The sequence below is a fragment of the Myiozetetes cayanensis genome, unplaced genomic scaffold, assembly GCF_022539395.1.
Source record: "Myiozetetes cayanensis isolate MyiCay16 unplaced genomic scaffold, myiCay2020 scf6-25, whole genome shotgun sequence".
Taxonomy (NCBI): domain Eukaryota; kingdom Metazoa; phylum Chordata; class Aves; order Passeriformes; family Tyrannidae; genus Myiozetetes; species Myiozetetes cayanensis.
In genome coordinates, this window is record NW_026087853.1 from 6,698,658 (window position 1) to 6,708,164 (window position 9,507).

The following is a 9,507-nucleotide window of genomic DNA, read 5'->3' on the forward strand; positions in this document are numbered from 1 at the left end:
GCATTACTATAATATATGAATTTATAATCTATGAATTGGAATACCAGCCACAAACCAGCAGCTTGGGAAGTCTGCATCTGACAACAAATGCTATGACTCCTGTCTATCTCCCTTCATTATAAGTGTCCCAGCTCTACTAATTCTATCCATCAATGGAGCAAAACATTTTCTGAAAGTCAATTGCATCTGCAGGCCAAACACCTCTCTCATCATACTAACAAAGAGGCTTTAAATTACTTCTGCTTTTTTACTTGAATTAACTATTTTTCTTTCATTTATAGCATTTTATATGTGAATAAACAAGTAGGAGCACTGTTACATAAATAATTTCTTCTCTTAACAATTTTATTAAAATTGGCTTTCTAAATTACCTCAGAAACCACCTGGAACTAACTTGAGTAAATGTAGCTACCAGCACATCAGGCTCTGACATGAACTTTATAACAATATAGATCCATTGCCTTTCATGATATTTCTCGTTATTTACACCATTGAAAATGAGGTTTGAACATAATTGGTATAAAAAAAAAACCCAATCAGACAAATGCAATGTATTAAGTGCTTTGAACACTCAGACCCCTCAACGCAATGTCACTGAATCACCTGTGTGTGAAAGCTTTTGTCAGTGACTGGAAGTGCTGTACGTTCCAGTGTTGAGGTGGCTGCCACAGGTGATTTTTATAGTTTCTCCTGCTGGAAGTTTTTCTTGCTAGGTTTTTTTTTCCCCCCCAGTTTAACTATCACCAAATAAAACCCAACTCACCCCAACTCAATTTTCAAGTATGTGGACCATAACTTTTTTTTTTTAAAACAAAAATCAAATCACTTTTGTTTTAAAATGGAAGAGCAGGGTTGGGTATAGTCAGAGGTATCCTTAGACCAGAAGAACTGAGGGAGAGGTGATGTTTAAAACTGTAGAGGTGACAAAGAACTGGAGTGAGCTGCAGGTTTATCTCCCAACCATCATCAGCCAAATCTAGTTTGTCTGGTTCTTATTCCCAATAATGGTTTCAAGTACAAACAACCCTGAACAGAACTGCTGTGTCTGGTTTCTACCTCTGTTCAAGTGTGCCCTTCTCGCTGTCTCAAAAAACAAACGAAGTCCACAGGCTCCCACCTCCCCAATTAAAACAGAGATCTGTTCAAAAACTCCCCAATTCCCGTAGAAGGAGACTTGCTAAAGCCTGGTTATAAACACAAATACTCCTACAAAGAACCAATCAAGATTTTTGAACTTGAAAGAAACATGTAAAATTATTTCTAGCACAAATATAAAACCTGAAGCTTATATCATATATTGCACCAATAATGCAGTATTTTTCCTTTACTAAAAGAAATGACCCTAAGTTATGTGGATACCTTGGTCTTCCTAAGTATCTGAAAAATGCAACTAGAAAAGCCAGGTCTAATTCATCTCGGGTTTTAAACTGCAATCAGTGCAGGCAAACTCAACACTCAAACTTCAGTTATTTTCTCTCAAACTGAATTCAAAGTTTTATCAAACCACATAAAAACAATATACCATGACAGACCACAAGAACAAAACACACACTTAGTCCAACAGGAGATGCAAAGAAAATAAATGCAAGGTGTATTGATAGAAAATGCTATAGTGGAAAAACCATTCTGACTAATGTTAGTAGAATACTAAAATAAAGGAAATCAAACATGAAAAAACCAGGCATGTCTGCTTGTCTTTAGTCCTCTCTTCTGAAGAAGTGTAGTCATAACCCTGTGGGAAGTAATACGATCCAGAGATATGAACATAAGTTTTCTTATATCTGTAAACAAGTTATCAACAGGAATGAAATAGAACAGATGTCATTTCAGCTTAATTTTCAGCTGTTTTCTTTTGATGCTTGTAGAGGATAATAAATTCATCATGCTTTATAAAGGGGATTGGAAATTAAGCTTGCTTTCTTATGGAGATTTGGAAACTTTAAACCTGACCTTCTCACACAGTATTTATAATCCTAGTGGTCCTGAGATGATCTCGCTGATGCCCAAAGGAGAGACTAGTTTAAAATAGCAATGTCACCATGTTGTTCTAAAGCTTAAAATGATACAGTGTGGCATGTAAGTATGTACAAGGAAAATTAATTAGAAAATTGGGTAAAATACCCTGTAAGTGACAGGTTGCTACAAAAAACCCAAAAAAGTCAGTTTCGGAAAAGTAGACTTCTTTATTGTAGCTAAGGAAAAAGCACTCAAAAATCCTTTCCTCTGTTGAACAGCAAAATGAAATCTACTTGATTTCTTTGCAGGGAATCTTGCAAAAAATTACTTAGAAATACAACTGCATGAATGTACACACAAATGGGATTATCAGCCCTCCCAAACATTCAAGAAATTAAAAACAACAGTCCTGTAGCCACTGCACACTCATGACTCCAAGGTCATCAATCTCTTCACTGAAGATCATCAAGCACTAAATCATTAGGAGATTAAAGTCTTTCTATGCTACTTTATCCCGTAGGGAGAAATACTAAATATCAGGGTTAAATCTCACTGAAAGGAGAGCAACACATGATACCTACATACAGAGAAAAGCAGTAGCCAACAAGCCCCTGTAACTCCACACAATCATCACATAAAATTGCCCTAATTTAATCCCTGTTGCAAACAGTTCCAGCAGCCCATGTTCAATAGGGAACAGTGACAACAACGTGCTGCTGACAGGGCAGGGTAAGCAGCCACAACAGAGGAACAAAGGAAACCCCTCCATTTCCCACCTAAACCACTGAGAGAAACTACTAGTCTGGCATTTCTGCCACGCTTGGTTTTTATTATTCGATCACTTGCCAACAGTATTTTCCTCTGCATTCCTCAAAGTACTGCTTCAAAAATATACAGCATTTACGTTGCACCCATTAAAACGCTAAAACAAGGAAATAAGGAAACCAGGAATGAGTTACCTGTGCTGAAACATTGGGTATGTCCCTTCACCCTTGCCTAGATCCTTCTTTAATGTCACAATGGGATCCCAAACCATGGCCAGGCTTTTCCTACTGGTTAGACCCTCCTAATATTATTTGTTAACATCCACTACATCAAGAGAACTGGCCACTCAACACTCTTTGAGTATGACCTGGTTAAATCTCTCAGTCCAAATAACTGTGAACTACTCAACCACAAAAGACCTTAACAGTCTGATTTTCTGGTACCTTTTTCAACCTCCTAAGCTGTTCTTCAGTATTAACATCAACTGTAATTTTTGTCCCTTTGCCTCAAAAGATCAGAATATCCTTTTTTTTTTTTTGAAACCAAAGCAATTCTTAACTTGAAAGGATACATACTTGGATAAGAGGAACTATTTTAAAAATGACTGCATAATTAGTACAAAACAAAACCTTTCATATGAGAAGCTTAAGAAATTTAATAACAGTTCTCCTCAATGCAATCACATTCTTAGCATTTGGTGTTGCCTCTTAAATGTCATTTCTTAAGGGAATGCTGACAACATCAGGCAGATTGTTTCCAGACTTCCAGAAGGCAGAAGTGTCACAGGACTGACACATCCAGCATTGTCATGGGCATGCTGGAACAGCAGTGCCAAATGACAGCTTGAAAAAACCCTTAAAAACTGTCTTGGCCTAGTCCCTGCTGCTGAATCACTGCCACTGGTGTTGATGTGAAGTGAAGGAAAGATGCATTTATGTCACCACTGTTTCACCCATCTATTCAGTAGCTGGGATGTGACCCACTGCAGGTAACGGTGATTATCATGGGGGCTCTACTACTTACTGGTGATAGTTTTTGTATCTTTCACATTAGGCTTTTGGAAAATCTTTCCTTCCCTTCAAAATTTTTATCAAACTGTTTAGGAGGAATTTTCCTACAGCGCTTTGGGTTGCTTTGTTGAAAAACAATGTTATTGCACAAGAAACTTTCATCAGGAAAGGCAGAATTGTTTACTCTCCATTACAAAAGAAATTTCTAGGCATTCTTGGCACACACTTGAATTATGAAAGTGTCTCATGAGTAATTTGCCACTACTGGCAAAGATGCAAGGCACTTTTCTTGCCATATATGACAATGCACACTATTTCCTTTTCCAATCACACCCAAACAGAACTGTCCAGTAAACACATTGAGTGAAAAGTTATTATTACAGCGTACCTTATGTAGTCTCAGTTTAAGGAAACAGCTAGAACTGCATGACTACCAGTTGGCCTCGGTTAACTGAGGACATACTACATATGACTTTTTAGGAACAGATCTAGTTTAGGCAGTGCCTCTGGAAGCACTCCACCTTCGCCCTGGTGACAGGTGATCGTTTGATCATACTCCAAACCAGATCTGAGAAGTTATCTAATCAAAACCCTGGTACCTAATACCAGCCACGAGTTCTAGATTTGAAGGTAGACACAAGACAGCATATGAAGTGATGTGAGAAATGTACAGCTGGAATGAGAGCTGCCACTGAAGACATCACGATCTGAAACCACGCTTTGAACAACACCAAACTTCTCTTCATTAATATCTTATACGTACCCAAATTACTTCATCTTATACAAGGACTTCTGGTTCTATGACAACATGCTAAAAGGCCAAGTAAAAAGTGAACTCCCTTCTTTATGTCCAATATTCTATTAGTTAAAAGCTTTAAACAAACTCAAACCCTGTTTTTAAAAGAAGCATCAAAATTAACTATTTGCCGCTGAGCTCCTTGGTTGTACCCTTCCCTGAAAATATACCAGGGATTAGAAGTATTGCACAGCATAAGGCAGCTCCATGCCCCAGGAAGCCACAATAAGAAAGAAATATTGGAATCTGATGTTCTGCCCCTCAGTGCCTTTGCTTGCTGAAAGAGCAATTTAGAGGAAAAATGTTCTTGATGTTCTCCATTAATAACCCAAACTTAAACCTACTTAGTTTTTAACAGCCCTAAATGGCCTGCTGTTATTAGTTTATTCAGAAATACCTTTTCTGCTTGTTTATGTGGGTTTGTGTGCCCACATATCTGGTATTTTAATGAAAGTAGCCTGTGAAAAATTTTGTACAGCACCATCTACAAGAATATACAGAGATCTTTTATCCTTTCTGAAACACCCTCCTTCACAAAGAACGTTTCAAGTATACAGAGGAAATGAAATCAATTACTTCAGGTGAAACAAGTTCTCATATTTAAATTATGTCACATATTTCAGTATCGTCAAATGGTGTGTACCTAATTATTTTGAACTCAGACTGTGTATAATCTAAGTACTGAGAAAATCTGAAACAACACCATCAACAAATTGACTCATCAATTCATGTGAAATTAAATTCCGAGCACTCCGGAAAATTAAAGAGGCTGAGTTTTAATGCAAAATTTTCTCCAACATATTTTGAAGCTTCTTCCCTCGTGCCTGTGATAGGCTTCCTATTCCATTTGCCTGCTTGCCTTTCTTTCTAGTATCGCAGAAAATACAATTTCATTTCCTCTGCAGCAATCTACGTCACAGATTTTTCTCATGAAATCAACACACTAAAACACTTGAGAAGCATTTAATGAAAATTATTTCCTTTCATGGAAACATTAGTGAACTATTGTTTTGAAAAGCCCCTTCAGACTTAAATTTGGCCCCAGATTTAAATTCCCATACAGGGAGGGGGGAAACCCCACCTTTTTTTGAAAGGTTAACTCAAAGAGTATCCTACCACATAGCTGAGACATTGTTTCAAAAGACAAATATCGCCCCTTTCAGACATTCCTTTTAGAGTTTTCTCTACTTCTGTTTCACTGAGGACTAAAACAAGCTGTTGAACATAATTCCCATCAATGTCTCAGAAAATGAAGTGGACTGGACATCAGGAAGTAACCTTGTCAATCACCATATTATAAACCACAAAAAAGTCCTGGTGGGATTTTTTTTTTTTACTTTTTTTTCTCTAGTCTCTCTCTAATAAATGAGACATTCAGTGTTACTTGTTTAAGCAATTGCTTCTAATACACAGGTGTTATGGCACTAGAAGTTTTTCCTTAGTTTCCAGGAGGAATGTGAAGCAAGCAAGATTCCAGTTCAGATGCTGAGGTTTTAGATGGCACTGTACAACGTTAATTAAGTTCCTTTCAAGCTGATTACACCTGTAAGTTAATGACCTGCCATTATCACGCTGGAAGAACTCATCAGTACAACTCACATCCTTAGATACGTGCACATCTTTACTAAGCTTTAACAGAGGTAAAAAATCATACACCATTATGTACTTGCATAATTGGCTTTGAAAGGATGAAATACTGAATTATTAAAATAGCACATTTTAAAGCATGCTTAAGTTGCCAAATGTGTCAAACCCCCATTTAAGTATTTAAAAAAAAAAAAAAAATCTACTTCTCACTAAAGTTTTATAATACTTGCAACTCAAAAGTAAATCCTGGCTCATAATTTATCTTTGAAATACTTTATAGTAGTCCCTAAACTGTAATCCTGAAGACACCTCCATCTGACCAGTGTATCAGTAATCCTATTATAGTCACACACACGGTGTGTGTGCAAGTGTGTCAGTGAACATAACTCTGAAAAGAGCCCAGAGCTGTTCTAGATCCACCTTCCTTCCATCCACCCCAGTCTCACCATCAGGCTACAGAAAGACGATCTAGATATGCCCAGCAGCACATTAACCCATCTAAGCCATCAGACTGTTGTAACACACTGACCCTCATGCACAAACAGAGTCCTATATCCTTCAGAGAGTTTTCTGAGGCTGCACCTGGGGGCCATGCTTGCAAATTAGTTCTCTGGAAGGACAGCAAATCCCTCTTGAAAGCAGCCTCAGGGCATCCCTCAAAATTGAATCTAAAAGAACCAATATGACTCCTTGCAGCAGTAACAGTAATCTCATGAGAATGCACTGTTTGACCGTGGCCTGTATGAAATGCTTCTCCTCAGCTAAAACTTTTAGATTTTGCTTTCTCACCAAAGCAATCCTGAGACCTGAGTTTAAATTCCTAGTAACACATTATTGGACAAGGGAAGGAAGAAATAAATATGGAAAAATAGCTATAGTCCTGATAATACATATTCATTAGCTACCTTTTGCAGGGAAACTTGTCCCCAAGGTGATTCAAGATCTTGTCAGTTTAATGTCCCAAAAGAAAATACTTCCTTCATCTTCTAAATATTTAACCTTCATGACAACATTTATTTACATAATATACTTAATTAAACAAATGTCCTTGGATTTATTATTTTGGATTCAAGGATGTCTATAGCTTTTCAGTAGCTATCATGCATTTTAAAGCAGAATAAATTTCATGGTACATATCAGCTGACTACTTATTAATGCGCTCACATAATTTAAAAGGAAAACAGACAGATTGTTAGTTGTATCGATCTAATATGTTTGTAACTAATGTTTGAAAAGAGTTCCTTAGAAGTTATTACCATTACTGATACTCCATCCCTGGAAATGTTCAAGGCCAGGCTCGATGGGGCTTTTGAGCAACCTGGTCCAGTGGAAAGTGTCCCAGGTCATGACAGGGGGATTGGAACTGGATGATCTTTAAGGTCCTTTTCAACCCAAACCATTTTAAGATTCTGTTTGGGATCGCCTGTGTGTCTAATTAGGTTTATACTTGTTTTGAGAATACTCGCATCATACTTAACTCAAAAATAGATATAAGTAAAGCCATGCAAAATGTTCCCTGTTTTCATGCAACTCTAAATCTTGTATTTTTACATAACTTGGCGGGGGGGTTCCCCCTATTTTACTCATGCTCCACTCTAAAATATTTCTTATAATACAATTCCAGGTGCTTTGCAGGGAACGCAACACGCCCATCCGAAACAGCCCCTGCAGCAAAACTTTGGCAGACTCCTGAGGTGCACTAGCGATTTTCCCCGGAGAAGCAGCACGCCCGGAGACACCCACCCAGCCCTTCACAGGCAGCAGAACATCCTCGCAAGCCCGGACCACACCCGGGTCCCTCGGGTCCCGGCTTCCCAAGGCTCCTCCCCGGGTACCCCCGGGCAGGCGGCCCCGGCCCCCCCCCTCCACCCCCCGCCCCCTCGGGATCCAGTGTCGCTTATCGTGAAGGGTCAGCTATTTATATTTATAGCTCAGGGCTTTTTCTTTCCGAGTGGCATTTGGAGGCGCAGCCGGGGAGGGTCGGGGGGGTGTGTGGGGGACACACGTCTGCCCACCGGGACACGCTCGCGTCCCGCCGCTGGCTGCGGGAGAGGGAGCGGGGAGGGGGAACGGGGAGCGGGCAGGGAGGAAACCAGCGGGAGCGAGGAGCGGCAGAAGAGCGAAGAGCGGCGGGCAGGCGGAGGAAAACAGTGCTGGAGGGAGGCAAAGGGGGAGCAGCGAGGCAGAGGGGACGCGCACGGGGAGGAGGGCGCCGGGCCGGGGGTAGCTGGGGGAAAGCGGGAGCCGCAGGGAGCACGGAACGCAGGGCGGGGAAGCGCCGAGGGAGCGGCTGATAAGAGCCGGCCCGGCACCCACCTGGCACCGGCACACAATGTCCGACTCGGTGGCCAGCAGGTCGACCACCTTGCCCTTGCCTTCGTCCCCCCACTGCGCTCCCAGCACCACGGTCACTTTGTTACCGCCCGGCTCGCTGCGCGCCCGCTTCAGCCCGCCGCCCGCGGCGGGGTGGCTGCTGCGGTCGTTGGACGCCCGGGTGCCCGACATGCTGTGTGGGAGGGTGGCTGCAGCCGCTGCCTTCGCTCCCCGCCGCCGCCGCCGAGCCCTGCGCGCTGCCCGCGCCGCCGCCGCCCGCCTTTAAGGGCGCCGCCACTGCCGCCCGCCCCGCTCCGCGCTGACGTGCGGGGCCGCTGCCCCCCGGGCCCAGCCTCGGCCGCCCGCCCGCCCGCGCTCGCACGCACGGTCCCCTCACACACACACGGTCCCCTCACACACACACGGTCCCTCACACACACCGTCCCCTCACACAGGCACGGTCCCCTCACACACACACCGTCCCCTCACACACACACGGTCCCCTCACACACACACACCGTCCCCTCACACACACACCGTCCCCTCACACACACACAGCACCACTCACGCACATGGTCCCATCACAGACACACAGAGCACGTCTCACATGCAAGGTCCCTTCACACACCAACGCAGGGTCCCCTTATACACCCTCAAGCCTGTGACACCCTCAAGCAGACACGCGAGTCTGAGGCAGGTGGGCCTCTGGCACAGACAGACAGACAGACTGACAGATAGACAGACGTGGAGCTGGGTCACGCAGGGCTGCATCACTTCAAGGCACGCTCACCCACGGGTCTGAGGCGTGCGGCTGTGTCACGCTGTCAGGGGCTGAGGCACATGGCTGTGTGACAGAGTCATGGCACACAGGTCCAAGGCATGTGGTTGTCACGGCAGTCTGAGGCCTGTGGGGCTGTGTCACAGGGATGTACGGACACGTGCCGCACTGAGGAGCGTGACTGTCACTGCCACTGAGGTGTGACAGTGACACAACAAGACTTATCCATACACTGGTCTTGGGCACAGGAGCTGTGTCACTGTGAGGCACACACAGTGTTCTCAGGCACATGAGCCTGTGTC

General features: G+C 42.9%; 1 protein-coding gene across 1 annotated transcript in view; it reads right to left on the bottom strand.

The window, feature by feature from the left end:
* Nucleotides 1-8,652, bottom strand: part of ADSS1 (adenylosuccinate synthase 1) — a 29,985-nt gene extending 21,333 nt beyond the window's left edge. The window contains exon 1 of the mRNA XM_050336548.1: nucleotides 8,431-8,652. Within this exon, the coding sequence (XP_050192505.1) occupies nucleotides 8,431-8,619 (189 nt within the window). The 5' untranslated portion in view covers nucleotides 8,620-8,652. The remainder of the gene's footprint in view (nucleotides 1-8,430) is intronic.
* Nucleotides 8,653-9,507: the final 855 nt, after the last annotated feature.